Genomic DNA, 15,401 nt, shown 5'->3' on the forward strand with positions numbered 1-15,401 from the left:
AACCTTTTTTTTTTTTTTTTTTCAATATGAAACCCTGAGTTTAAATAAAAATTCCAAGCTATATGACAGCACTTTTACTGAGGCTGATAGAGTCTTCATGAGTGATGATTTCTATAGACTGCAGAGGAAGCATTTCAGATCCTTTCTCTGATTCCTTTTCCATGTGTTTTCCTGTTCTCTGTTCAGGGACTACAAGAGTAACAAACAGACTTACTCCCACTGCTGAAAATGCTAATGGACCTAAAAGTCCATCATATTTACTGATAATCAAGATACTGCAATAGTGTACTATATAGCTCATTCTTGAACATACACACAGTGAAGATCTGAAGGATCACCACGTTTCTGGTCCTGCTAGTGCTTTTTCCCTCACAAAGAATGTACCAGAGTCGGCTGATGTGAGATTTCTTGGGATGAGAGAGTTGTTTTGTAGCAGTGTGCGGTTACAGTAATGTCTGACATATGTCAGCTAACATCTCTCTACCTCACATACAGATACAGTGTAGTTCCCAACATCTGGCAGAAAGCTCAGCGTTACTGGAGACTCATTGGGCAGAGGAAATTGAAGCTGTGACTCAGATGTTGTATTAACTCTGTACATTTGCTCTGATGGGATGAGAAGGCAACTAATTATGTATAAAATCCAAAACGGAGTTGGAGATAATTTCATGACATAAAATCACAGAAACTTAATAAGTTTTACATTAGGTTTAAGTGCTACATGAAATAAAAGGTTCATGGAGTACTTCAAAAGTTGATGTTAAGTCTACCTGTAATAGTAAGATTAACAATTGTAGAGGGTCTGATGCCATCATTTTTCTTGAAGAAGCACACATAGTAGCCCTCGTCATCTGGGAGTGTGTCATTAAAAATAAGAGAAATGTCGCCAATTCTCTCCTTTGGAACTGATACTCCACCCTCAAACACTGGATCCACAAACAGAGAGTCAGATTTCCACTGAAGCACCACCTGAGTCCATCTCTTCCACTGAACAAATGCAGCCTCTGAGCCTGACCAATCAACACAGCACTTTGAGATCTGGGGACTAAAGAAAGAAAGAAAATGCAAGTGAGAGAAATATAAAAAAAACATAAATATACTTTGAGAAAAGCATTATGACACAAAGTTTTACCTTTCACCTCAAGGTCAAACTCTCCGAGAACCACTTCCTGTCCCTCTTTAGTCAACACACATCTGTACTGGCCACTGTCACTGTACTCTGTGCGAGTAATAGATAGAGAGAATTCTCCATTTCTTAGGCCTTCTGCAGAAAGATATGTTCTGTTGATGTATCTGCTTCCCTGGATGATTCTGCCAAGCTGGAACTGCACAACCACTGGATGTCCAGATCAGATGGCATGTTCTTGTGATGGCTCTCCTAACAGGGAAGAATGACTGAGCTACCAAGCTGTATGTCACCTTCATGGGCCAGTACCATGACCAGCCTCACTGAAAATTATACAGAAAAATATTTACATAAATGCTTCCTGCCTTATGCCAAAAAAAACCCAAAACAAACAAACACATAATTCATTCATATTCATATTTTTGAATATGAATAAATAATTCTATATTGACTGTACTGGCAATGGCAATTCATTTAGGTAAAGAGAAGGAAAGCTTTTATGAATTGAATATTTGCAGTTTATATTCATTAATCAATAATAAAAAGAGGAAAATCTGCACTTGTAAACTCACCAGCCACAGTGAGCAAGAGGCACAATATAACCTTCCCCATCGTACATAATAAACCTTTGGAACTCATAGAAATGGATATATATATATATATATATATATATATATATATATATATATATATATATATATATATATAATATGCAACTTTAATAAAACATCATACACAAAAATTCAGTATGTTTATGTTTTTGTAATATATTTTTAAATACACATATATATATATCCAAATTTAGTTTTATCAAATTGATCCAATTTCCAGTTTTACTTTATGTGACAATATATTTTATGCTAATTAAGAAAGATTTAATATATATACACTTACAGAAAGAATTAATATATAGGTCCATACGTGTGGGTTAAAAAGCGGCGGGGCTCTCTTGAAATAAGTTCTGGTAGTTGCATCAGTCAGCACTGAGATTTGTCACCTGACAATAACAATGGAGCAAGGTGTGTGTGTGTGTGTGTGTGTGTGTGAAGGAGGGGGATGGGGACGTCACCTTGACTTTGTGAATCATAGGCTACGCGACTTTGTTTTTCAAAATTGCGACCTCGTAATTCACAATGTGATCAGTGTCATTTTATTTATTATTTTAAAACATTATAATAATATAATTTAAAATGCTTATTGGTTAATAATTGTTAATTGTACCGTAATCATTTTAAACTCACAATTAGTTTTTTATTTTTGTATTCTAAGGGCTAAGCCTTCACAAAAATCCTAATCAATATTTCTCATTTCACAGACGACTCATCAACGAGCCACACAGCCCACTAGTGTTTACTCAATAAATTCCAAAATAGTAGAACATTTAAATCCGTGTTTAAAATGCTTTTATAATTGATGAACTGAATAAAAGTAGAAACCTATACCTATCTATAAATACTTAAAGCCTATCAAATTTAAATGCATGAGAAAACAGATCATTTTTGTAGAATGACTTCCCAAAGACTGGCTCACTAAACATACACAGTAGTCTCATTCTGAACGATCTTTAATGAACAGTCACATTTGGTATTCATAAACATGGCAACAAGAAAAACAATGTTTACTGATCATGTCTGTCAGTCTGAGGCACATTCACACAGTGAGAAGTTGATTTAGGATACTGTCCTGTGCACGAGTCCAAATTTGAACAAACATTTTCTACAGAGTAAGATTTAAGTAAGGCAATAAAAGTCATGAACAAGTGGAGTCAATAAACAGGGCTTTTTGTTCATTTTTCATCCCTTCTTCACTAATGAAGTGCACAGAGATATGACAGACTTCCTCTGGCAAAAGACAAGTGTAGTTCAAATTTTTAAACTGAGCAAACAGGTGCCGCTTTATCAGTCAAACAGTCATATTTCCAGCTGACACACACCACACTCGAATCTAAACAGTGCACATACTTACTTACACAGACAAAACATGCAGAGAAACACACACACCCTCATATATAATCAGGACTCCCAGAAAACACAAAACACACTCACTGGGCTTTATATTTTTTCCACTACTGTTCAAAAGTTTGGGTTAGTTAGATTTTTTTTTTTTTTTTAAGAAATTAATACTTTAAAATAAAAATAATGAAATTGATGATTTTAAATAGATTTCTATTTCAAATAAATGCTGAAAAATTCTGAAAATCCTTAAAAAATGCATCACATTGATGATAATAATAAATGCTTCTTGAGCACCAAATCAGCATATTAGAATGATTTCTGAAGGATCATGTGACACTGAAAACTGGAGTAATGGATGCTGAAAATTCAACTTTGCCATCACAGGAATAAATTACATTTTAAAATATATTCAGATAAAAAAACCTGTGATTTTAAATTGTAATAATGTTTCATAATATTACTGTATTACAATATTGCAGTATTGTCAATCTAATAAACGAAGCATTGGTATGCCCCCAAACGTTTGAACAGTATGAGTACATACAGTGTAGAATTTATCATAGTGAACAAAAAAATAAAATAAAATTCAAATTCTTTATTTTGAGCAAAAGCTACATGTTGACCACAGATTTTAGGATACTGGCAGCTAAAAGTTCTCAAAAAATGAAAAATAAACATTGTGCATCCATGTCTGCTGTGATTGGCTTCTATATTTGGATCTTAAGGAGTAAGTAACAAGTTCAGATACAGTACAGCACAAAATCTTAGGCATGCATCTGTGAAATTGAACTTTTTCACCACCAGAGAGTGCAAGAACAAAACCGTCACGCCTCTGACAGAACAGTGCAAGCTCCTCAAGAACCTGGACATAGCCGTGTCCTGCAGTGGATATGTTTTGGATATGTTTTATACAAATCAATTCTACTTACTGCTTGATGTTCTATCAGGAAACATCATACACCATCAATACTGCACACAGTCTCTAAAAACAAAACAAGAACAATGAAACAAGAACATCAAAATAATATTTAATGAGTAAGAAAGGTTAAAGGAGAACTGCGATCAGAGTAGAAAATGAAAAGACTGAGGATAAAGGAGAAGGTTTAAAGGCTGAGGTGGCATGTAGGTGCTTAAAGGATCAGTTGGCGTAAAACTCTTAAAGCATTTGTTTTTTGTCACATCCATCTGGATAATGTAATGATAGGCAGTATACATGCAGTAGAAGTCCTCAGAGGCGAATGGCAAGGGTGAATAGAAGCTCAGTGGGCATGTAGACCACAGGATCTGTGTAAATGAAGAAAATCCCTATATAGAAGGTTTAAAGGCTGAGGTGGCATGTAGATGCTTAAAGGATCAGACTTCATGCAGTACAAGTCCAACATAAGAGACAAGGGCAGCTTGAAAGCCTCAGCGGAAACTGAGCAAGACATCCTTGTCTGAAAGTCACTGTGTGTTAAAAAAAAAGTCACAAATGGTTTTGGGATAAACAGAGCTGGGGTCTGAATATCGATCAGAAAAAGCACCAAAAACACATGAAAAATTCACAGTGGGATTGAAGGTTTTGGAAACTTAGCTTTACTCTTTGTTCTCAATTTTTTTCTAAATTCAAATCTTGATTTTTTTTTTTTTTTGTCTTACTCTTTTCTATTTTTTCTGTTGCACTTTTTTTTTTTAAACACTTCTCAGTTCATTGAGCAAAGACATAATTTTCTAGCATTAGCTGGGGGTCTGTGAGGCCCCCCAAAAGGGTTTGAGAGCCACATGGGCATATCTGAAGGATTCTGGGGCCATTTGTCTCGGAGTTCATCTGAATCTTGTTTTGTAACGTAGAATTCAAAGGTTGTTCAGGAGGTCTTCTTGCTATATGCACAATTGGGTCTGTGTGTGAATGTTCGCCTAGTTAGCGCCCAACGCTGATGTTGCAGGTCTTGCAGCTGGGGTCTTTCTTAGCATTCACAGTTGACAAGCTCATCAACTGGTGGCCACTGATCTGAGAGACAGTCCCCTGTGCCAGTGGCACCGGCTCAGTATAAATCAGCTCCAGAATCACATCCTGCGCATGCTGAAACACCACCCGCCCATCCTCCCCGCAGACACGTGTCAGGAAGCGGTTGTTCGTCACATCCAGCTCCGGAAGGCGATCTCTGCAGTACAGGTCTCCGCGTGAGCCCCGGGGTGCCAGGACGAGGATAACATAATGATAGGCAGTGTACATGCAGTAGAAATCCCCGAAGTAGAGGCGCGTATCAGGGGTGAACAGAACCTCGGCGGGTATCTGGAAGCGGAAGCGGCCGTATGGGGAATCCTGTGGCGGCTCACCGGTGTTAAACTCAGTGTTGCAGCTGAAGAAGATCCCCTCCAGTTTACCACTGAGAGGTGAACCATGACTACCGCTGTTGTCCTTTACCGAGGGCATCATTCGACCGCCAAGAACATCTCTGTGAGAGAAAAAAAAAGACATTTCTAAAATCCCTTAATCACATTTTATACTTTCATTATACTACTGTTCAAACATTTGTGATCAGTTCGATTTTTCAACGTTTTTGAAAGAAGTCTCTTACGCTCACTAAGGCAGCATTTGTTTAAAAAAAATACTGCAAAACAGTATTATTATGAAATATTACTACAATTTAAAATAAATGTATTGATTTTATTAAATTATGGATTTGGTGCTCAAGAAATATTTCATTAACACTTTACAATAAGGTAACAATAAATAAAACATTTATTTGAAATAGAAATCTTTTGTAACATTATGAAAGTCTTTACTGTCACCCGTAATGAATTTAAAGCATCTCTGCTGATAAAAGCATGAATTTCTTCGTGATGTCACGAAGGGCCATGATTGAATAAAAACTTTCTGATACTTGTACAAACCCGGAAACAGTGCATTTGGCCATGTTTAGCATGAGAATCCAACTCTTTAACAGTGTAAATAACTCAGAATGCATGAGCATTAGACCCCAAATTTTTTGAACATTAGTGTAAGAGAAAATATAAATGCAGTTCATGAAAAGAAGAAAGTAAACCCAGCTAATTAATGAAGAAATTATTCCACAAGAGGGAGCTGTTTGCTTTCTAATGCAGATCTGAAATCTCAGCAGTAAAGAAAGATTGTTATTATCTTCCTCAACCAGCATTACGTTCTCTTTTCCCTCCCTCTTTCATATCATAAACATTTTTTACTGAGGTTTTTTTTTTTTCTGAATCACCTGCAGTGTTGGAAGTATTCCTCATGCTGATTCCGGTAAAAGACGGAGAACTTGAGCATCCTGCCAGCAATGACTTCAGCCTTCTGCAACAGCTGCGTCAAATGCACCGAGGAATAATCTACAAAATTGAAGTAAATGTTTTTATTTGTCATCAATTTTCTTTAGTCTTGTTAACCACATAAAAAGCTGATCAGCAGCACATTTAAAAGAGCCATGTCTTTATTCTCCTGTTGGTATTTAGGTATTTACAGCATTTTTCCTCAATCGTTTTTATATTCCTAAGCAATTTTATGTATTATTTTTCTCCCTTTTTTTCAAATTGTATTTTTTCTCTCTTTTAATGCCAATTTAAAGCACTTTTAATTACCTTTGTTCATCAAATGTGCTGTACAGTCTTGTCTTACATTCTTTTTTATCTGTATGTGTGTGTTTGGGTGATTTACCAGCTGTACAAAATTCAACAATGTCACTCCATTCTGATACAGCGTAGTCTCCATCGGTCTGTTTGGATGCTATTTGCACAGCAACTGTGTATTCTGTCCGTGGACTCAGGAACCAATGGCCTCGCACTGTCATGGGCAACGGGACTGCCTTAGCAACAAGCTTCGTAGGCACATCCTAAAGACAGAGAGTCATCAAGGAATGAATTTACTAATTAATGACATTTAATCAATTGAATCTTCTTTATGACGATGAACAACAGAACAAAATTTAGCTAAAACACTCTCATAAATATGCAAAAAAAAGCCCATTTGTATTATAAACTATTACAAACTTTGAAACCCCAGACAATACTCAAGACTACTCAGAAAAATTTTAATAATTTGAACTGAATCATTGAGTACCTTGTGTTTGAATTTGTTGGAGTTCTTGTTCTCCTTCTTGTTAAGGTCAATGAAGTAATGTGTGATCTTCTCTGTGGTGTGAGGGTCCATATCCCAGCAGATCTTAAAGGAGTCACAGGTGATGTTACTGATCTTGATGTTGCGAGCAACGGGTAACTCCATTCCTACCACTCCGGGATCCTCAGCTTTACCTGAAAGAAAGCATATCGTCTAAAATCCTTTGTTTTGTTTGAAATATTTTACGTTTTTTGTCTATAAAGACTGCTACACTGACCCACATACACAATCACACAGAGTTAGAAATGTGCTTTGTTGGCTACAGTGTGGGCACTGTGTTATCTTAGTGTCTAGAAATGCACAACAGGAATGTGGGATTCCTGAATGCCACACACACACACACACACACACACACACACAGAACACAGTGAACATTGAACCGCCTCTTGAAACCATGAATAGGGTAAAGCTTTACTGTACAATAAGCACCGTCAGCTCACTGTTCACCAAACACTGAGCTCTTTCTCTCCTAAACTGAATTCTTTACTACTGCTGACATATTCCTCTGGAAAGAAATTACTCTAATATGGACTTAAGAGTATTATGGAAAAATCAGCACAAAAGATCTATGTTTATTGGAGGATAAATATCTGAATATTAATGAATTACCACTAAATGAATTACTGAACACTGAGGTTATACTAACATTCAAAAGTTTGGACATATTAAATTGATAAAAAATGACAGTAATGACATTTACTGTGTTACTATATATATATATATATATATATATATATATATATTTCAGATAAATACTGTTCTTTTTAACTTCATTAATCACAGGATCCTGTAAAAATGTATCACAGTTTCCAGAAAATAAAAAGCCAATTTTTTAAACTTTGATAAGAATAAGAAATGTATGTTTAGCATCAAATCAGCATAATAAAATTATTTCTGAAGGATTGTGTGAAACTGAAGACTGGAGTAACAGAGAAAAGCCAGCTTTGCCATCCCAGAAATAAATGACATTAGAAAAATTTCTATATTAAAATAGAAAACAGATATTTTAAATTATAATAATGTTTTACAATATTGCTATTTTATTGTATTTTTTTTATACAGAACTCTTCTGCTTTATTTACCACAGAACAATCCTGTGAAAGCCTGTTTCTGTCTTAGAATAAAAAATACAAAATGTAATTGAGATAAAAAAACAAAAGTCAACATTGTGAGAAAGTCACATTGTGTCACAATTATGGGAAATGATTTTAATTGCAACAAATAAAGTTCAAAATTAGAAATAAAGTCAATATTGTAAGAAATAAAGTCATAATTTGTAAATAAAAGTCACATTGTGTTGTAAAAAAAAAAATATTTGTGAGATATGAAGTCTAATTATAGAAACGAAAGTGACAATTACAAGAAATAAAGTTGCACTTATGAAATATAAAGTAAAAAAAAAGAAAGAAGACAAATGCACAAGAAGGTAAAAGCACAAACAAAACAGTGAAATGAAAAATAATAGTACTCACAACGTTCAGCTGAGTTATAGATATGTTCCTGTACTACACTTGCCCTCCCACAACACTGGCTCTGGCAGAAGAAGCCCTCCAAACCCCGCCCCGCCTCCCTTACACAAACAACAGATGTCTGTTTATCAACTTCTGCTTTTTTCTAACATATTCTCACTACAGAATCTGCTTTCCTTCACGCTTTAAGAAACTGGTTTGATGCTGCATATGTTTAGCATACACAAACAACTGTACTTCCAGCCAATGTTAATATAATCTTATCCAAGCTTTGGTCAAAGAATCATTAAAAAAAAAAAAAAAAACTCACAACAAAATCATAAAGCAAGTCTGTATAAATGAGATGACTTTATTTGTACCTAAAAACAAGTACTAAACCAGCAGTATGCATCTCTCTACAAAAGTGCCAGCTTAAAAACACACCCACAGGTCTTTCAACAAGCTTTAACAAAGACAGCAGTTTCCATGGAAACAAATCAAGGCCATTAATCAATGTAGCATAATTTAAAGAGGAAGATGGGCAGAAGCTTTACATGCACAGTGATCAGCGCTTAATTTGTAAGTTCGTAAACAAAAGTCAGAGCAGCTGGAAGAGAAATTATTTTCATAGTCTCTAGCTGTTATATGTAATTCAAATAGAAAAACTTTTTTTCTCAGAAAAGCTGACAGATAAAACCTTTTATTTATCATGCATTACTGTTGAAACGTTTGAGAAACAGTCAATCAAATAAATGCAGCCTTAAGACAAACATTGAATCAACCACAAACTTTTGAACTGAACGGTATATATAGACAATGTCAGACTCAAAACATGTAGGAGACCGCAGACAGAGAACTACCTGCTGAATCATGAGAGAGTAAGAGAAGAAGGAAAAGCGTGGAGCGTCTGGTTCTATATCGACTCTAATAATGGCTAAAAGCCTCCTGTGGGACCACAGTCTATTTAAAGCCATGCACACACAGAAGAACCTACTGAAACATCAGACATTTCAAATAAATCTATCACTAAACTCCACTCCAAATATCTCCTTCACAAACACCTAAACAACCAAGAATATCCATCAGGAGAGCAGCTTGTGTGAGCAGCTTTCCCAGAAAACTGCAGTATTACATAACAAAGAAAAAACTGAAATGTCCAGAGTCTACAGACTGCAAATCAAACCACACACTCACAAATCCAAAACTACAGTGAGGTCTTTATGTGGGCAAACAGCACTGTAACACACATGTGACTACAAAATAGTATTGGTCCCTGTGCATGAAAACAATGCTTTTCTCCTCTATGAGCTCCAACACAGAGCGAGATTGCAGGTTCAAACTGCAAATGTCTCTGAATTGTGGCAGAATGCTAGTTTAGCAGGGTTTAGAGTTTGTTTAATGAGCTCTGAATCCACTCCAAAATGCACACAGAACTGCATATTAATACACACGTTTGTCATTTGCAGAACAAGAATCTGTGCATGGCAGTAAATTCACATTTTAACAGTTTTCAGTCCCAGGCTAATTTATTCTTAATTACAAATTATGGTCTCATTTATAGTCTAAAACTTTATATATGTAAAAAATTATGGAAGCAAGAACATGGTTATAGTAAAAATCAAAGAGATAAGCATATATTTATATATTGAGCATTGATAAATCTTCACTATAACAATGTCTATAACAATGTCATTTATTTATATTATTATTAATAATCAATAGAAATGAAGATTGCAGTTTGGTTTTTTTTTTACTTATTTTATATGCCAGGCTTCATACGTTTTATGATCTCTACTGCAAGAGTGACAGAAACTACCACCAAACTAACATGAACAAGCTTGGTTATTGATTATTATAAATATCTATCAGCACTAAATAACTGTACTTTTAACCTAAAAGGATATTAATGTTAATCTAAAGCAAACCATTCAAAAATGACCACAAAAGCCTGCTAGTCTGTATGCTATTTTATTTACCTAATAAGAGTAAAAAATCAAATCAAATCATATTTCTACATGATTCTCTTGGCATCTGAGCTCCAAATGTGAGTGGGAAAATTTGCACTGCGCATAATCTGGTTCTCTCCGCCTGCAATAAAGACATTTACTTTGCAATTAAGTTTTGCCGAGATGAGCTGCAGAGCGCTGTTCACATAATAAAATGGTACAGCAGGCTGCTGTTTTCTAGTTCATGAGCCCACAGCTTCTCTAAGGGAGGGAAAATGAACTTAAGTCAAGCCTCAAGCAACATATAATCATTACAGCACTTAATCATACAGAATGAAACATTTGCATTTAATTAGGGATAATGTTACAAGCAGTCTACCTATTAATTAAGCATGTGCTGTCTGTAATTCAATATCAATTAAAAACAAGTGTCTTTCCTTAGAATGTGATGTTTTTCTAAACATCACATGATGATGTTAAACAGTTGTGAATTGTTTAGAGAGTTTAACATTTGCTAATTCTCTTATATTTCACTCATCGCATATATCATAGCCTAGCCTTCATATTGCATCTGTATACTCACATCCCTTTCTCAAGGGCACAGAAAGTTTACAGTTCACCGGTTGCCTCTAACTGGGATCAAATCTACAGCCGCTCCATTGCAAATCCAGGTCCTTAGTAGAAAGGCTCACTCCAACATCTTAAACTGTTTATGTTATTTGTTCAACATTTCTCTAAATATATTTGTTCAGGTGTTACAGGCTGCAGTCAGGAATCCCCAAGGTTGCTCAAAGTCCTGCATGGAACAGATTCAGGTTTCTAGCTAATCTGATTTAGATATTTACACCGGCACTCAGCTGATGGGTTAGCATTAAGCAACGCTAGCAGTTTCAATCATCATCTGAATGCACTTTAACTGAAATGATCACTTAGAGCACAGTTTTTAGATAAAAATATCCTAAACATCATCTTGCAAGATCTTAAACAAGGGTGTTTAAAAGCAGATACAGCTGTGTCCGGTTAGGACAGCTGAACAGAGGAGAAGTCTGGTCCATGTTTAAAGAGAATGTTTTCCGTCATGTCTGAGAAGCACACTCATGCTAACTAATTAGAGAGTTCAATTAGTACCTCAAAAACAGTGCATTATGCACTCCCTCAGTTTGTTGCAATTAAACAAAATTAAATGAGCGCTGATGTGTAAATTTGGTAACTCAAAGAGATAAGAGGCAATGTGCTGCCAGCACAGCAATCTATTCAGGCTAATTAATGCTGATTCAAATACATTCATGTAGGGAAGATAAAAAACTCCCTCTCAAAAACCTGGTGAGTCATTGTGCTAGCCTTAGAGGAACGCTGCATTCTTCTGAAGCCTGCCAAATTGTGTATTTGCAGTTTTTTGCATCAGTCATTCTTAAAGAGGATGACACATTTTGACATTTTCAAACATACACTCACTATTGAAACACTGATGGTTGTAACGCTTATTAAAAAGACAAAGGTGACTCCGCCAGTTAAAATGGATTTGCATTTATTATAGGCCTGCAATTCCTCTCAAACAAAATGAGATGGAAACAGGTGAAAGGCAAACACTGTATCCTCAAGTAAGCCTCTATATCAAGCCTGTATACCTTTAAAAGCCAGAGCAGGTTCCTCCCAAAATGTGTCCTGCTCAGTGTGTGTGTGTGTGTGTGTGTGTGTGTGTGTGTGTGCAAGCACCTGACTTCACCTTCTGCCAACATGAAGCTTCTAAAAATGTCTGATGCACTAAGTCATCTGTACTGATTCAAGAAATGTGTTTATGTATTGTATTGTAAATATATTTATATATACAAAACATAATATATATTGCAAAACATATTATGAGTTATATATATATATATATATATATATATATATATATATATATATATGTATGCATGTATGATTATATAACATATATTAAATATAGGAAAAACAAAAAGTAACATTAACTAATTTGTGTGTATTGTATGAAGTATTAACTTAAACAAATATAATTATGTTGATACATTTCAGTAGTATATATACAATTGTCAGTATATATATATTTATATATACAAAGCATAACATGAAATATAACCTTGCAAAATATGAGTGCTATAGCCCAAGTTATGTTTATATTATGAGTTATTCATAAAGTTTACAATTATTTATATATGTTTACATATTTTTCATAATGCATGTATATAAAATATAAAAATGAACAAATATATAGAAGCTCTCTCGCTGTCAAAAAGCCTCACCCCCTGCCACATCAGCATCCTTTACTGCTTTAGGGCTCTTGAAATTATTATGATTATTTTATTTTGATATTTATTTTATTTTCTCTACTGGTTTACAATACCAGTTTGTTGGGTTCAGCTTAACTGATCGCATGACAATTAAACGAGACTACAAGAGAAAAGGTAGCTGACTGCAAGAGGGTAGTGTCCATGGTGCTGAAACGAAAGCCTAGCACAGACAGCAGAGATTTCACTATCAGATACCACAGCCAGCACACACAAAGGCAGCCTGCCATGTCTCATATTCCGCTTTTCATGGATGTGACAGGCGATTTTTTCTACAGCAATGAATAATCCCGTTTTACTACAGTCTTTAAGCGCTCAACACATTTCAAAATAAACATGGCCCTTTAAAAAGGTTTGTTAAGAGGGAGAACAGGCGTGGAAAAACCTGTCAAGTTTACAGTCAGCGTGTTGCAGCGGTTTCTTACCGTCTCTCTCGCACAGCTGGAGCGACTCCAGGCTCAGGTTCTTGATCATGCCCTCGCGCGGGCTTAACGGGCTCGCGACCCCGTGTGCCAAACTCGCCGCCTCCATGTCTGCAGAGGCGCTTGGATATCTTTGGAAATATTCTTCAGCTTCGGCTTTGAAACCAAATAAGGTGAGTCTTGTACTCTGTCGCCTTGATTCCTCTCTCTCTCTCTCTCTTTTCCTGGCGTTGTGATGGAAACCGCGTCAGCGGGTCGTCATCACCACACTGCTGGACATAGATACAAGGACAGAAGCATATACACTATAAGGGAGATTATTTTATTCTAGTGGCTCAATACAATGAATGTAGTTGTGCTCATTGAGAAACAGAATTGTATCTAAATTCCCTCGCTCTGACGAACGCCACAAGTGTTTTCGCTCTGAGGAGAAACGGATTAACGCGAATGAACAGAGGATCGGCTCGTTCAGTGATGGTTTATGTAACGAGATTACGGTCTACTCTACCGTTAATTCTCAGTTTCAGCAGACTCTGTGTGTACCCCTGTACCTCTGCTCCCGCCTCTGAGCGAAAGACTCATTCCACCATCCATCTCACTGACGTCACTTCAAGCGGTCGAGCTCATGTCCTTATTTGGTACCGAATCGGCCGCTGCATGAACAGGGCGGGGATATTGATTCATCCCAGTGATTCGAATCTTTTGAATTCGTGCACCAAAAAGATTCATTCGGATTCCTTCACTGGTTCGTCCAGGACCTTTACATCAGATAACGAGTAAATGATTCCATTAAAAATAACTAACACTGAGAGCGTCATTCACGAGTGATACAACTTCTATTAAGCCTATATTTGATTAAAAGTCGTTTCTAAATTGTGTATTGTCATTAGTCATTTACGCCAGTAGGTGGCGTGTTATGAGTAAATCGATAATTCTCGGGTCACGACCGAAACCTTCTTAAAATGCTTGTCTATATTGTGTATTATCATCAGTCATTTTTACATATTCATAATCGGAAAATATTACTCACTACATTTAAGTGCACGAGAATAAGTCGTTCACTTAGAAGATTCGTTCAAAAACCCTTCACTGTGTTGCTTAAGGCGGCATCACAATTTCTGCTCATTTTTGCTACTGTACAAACTGATGGATTACTTAGACCACTTGTGGGAAAGTGTTGGGGGCACATAATTATTAAATGTTAATTAATAGTTATGCATGTTTCCCAGTAGTAGTCCTGCGGGCTAGAAATTAGTCACATTTGGTCTTTTGCATTAAATCAGATTTAGTTACAAATCAAAGGTTAAGATTCATTAACATTATTTCCCACAAGGCTTTTAGCACATTTGCATTTCTTATGTACAGTAAAATAATCTATCTAGAAATAAAGCATATGGCGCCCCCTACTGTGTACAAATCCAGAAAGAAGGTACCACACACACACACACACATTTAATATGATTGCCAAAATGCACAGTCACATTTGCTACCAGAATTTTTCTGTTTTAACATTAAAAGGCTCCATGTATTTCTATTCTTTGGTACAAACTCAAACTACTCCGACCAACACAATATAGAACATGCATCATTTTCCCTTCATGCATCAGATCTTATGTCTCCAGTTTCAATAGCTAAGGCTGGTTTATGTCTCATGGCACTAAATTAACTAGTTCAAAAATAGTACAGCTTGGCAGTTCAAAGCTTTGTTGCTTGTTAATTACTCACTTTTATTTTTGCATTGCACTCTTTCACATCATGCTGACAGCTTCACCCTCCCTGGTCTCTCTTTCTCTCTCACACACACACACACACACTCAGTTCCTGCGCTTTCCCTATTTAGACGCAGATGTACATTGATATGCAAAACACACCATAAAATCACACATAATTACCCATGTCTTTGCTATTACTTTCAAAGGAGAAGTGCCTGTCTGTGTCCTTTGAGATGTGTGAAGCGGATAGTGATTTTCTGGTTTCGCAGTGCCACTGTAGATTGCTATTATCATCAACCCTAAATGTGCTCTGATGGTCTTAACTTGGTCAGTTAGTCTCATTTTATCTGCATTCATCAGACAACCACCACA

At 36.0% G+C, this 15,401-nt stretch overlaps 1 protein-coding gene across 4 annotated transcripts; it reads right to left on the reverse strand.

Moving 5' to 3' along the window:
- Positions 1-2,578: 2,578 nt before the first annotated feature.
- Positions 2,579-14,125, reverse strand: phyhipla (phytanoyl-CoA 2-hydroxylase interacting protein-like a). 4 transcript variants are annotated; one of them, XM_058748319.1, is made up of 6 exons: positions 13,826-14,125; positions 13,321-13,586; positions 7,139-7,329; positions 6,737-6,911; positions 6,294-6,411; positions 2,579-5,519 (listed from the first exon to the last, which is right to left on the reverse strand). In XM_058748319.1, exons 2-6 carry the CDS (start codon positions 13,424-13,426, stop codon positions 4,982-4,984), a joined length of 1,128 nt encoding a protein of 375 aa, XP_058604302.1. In that variant the 5' UTR covers positions 13,427-13,586; positions 13,826-14,125; the 3' UTR covers positions 2,579-4,981. The 4 variants fall into 4 exon arrangements, with proteins under 4 accessions (XP_058604302.1, XP_058604304.1, XP_058604306.1 ...); XM_058748321.1 differs by having other exon boundaries at positions 13,321-13,589; XM_058748323.1 differs by having other exon boundaries at positions 13,869-13,915.
- Between the last annotated feature and the right edge of the window lie 1,276 nt (positions 14,126-15,401).

The sequence above is a fragment of the Onychostoma macrolepis genome, chromosome 17 (assembly GCF_012432095.1).
Source record: "Onychostoma macrolepis isolate SWU-2019 chromosome 17, ASM1243209v1, whole genome shotgun sequence".
NCBI lineage: Eukaryota > Metazoa > Chordata > Actinopteri > Cypriniformes > Cyprinidae > Onychostoma > Onychostoma macrolepis.

What these genes read in the sequence shown, in the direction of transcription:
- phyhipla (XM_058748319.1), bottom strand. Translation starts at nt 13,426, where the DNA reads ATGGAGGCGGCGAGTTTGGCACACGGGGTCGCGAGCCCGTTAAGCCCG. An exon ending in CCAGCTGTGCGAGAGAGACG is followed by an intron (nt 7,330 to 13,320) that starts GTAAGAAACCGC and finishes GCTTTCTTTCAG; the next exon opens with GTAAAGCTGAGGATCCCGGA. An exon ending in TGTTGAATTTTGTACAGCTG is followed by an intron (nt 6,412 to 6,736) that starts GTAAATCACCCA and finishes TCAATTTTGTAG; the next exon opens with ATTATTCCTCGGTGCATTTG.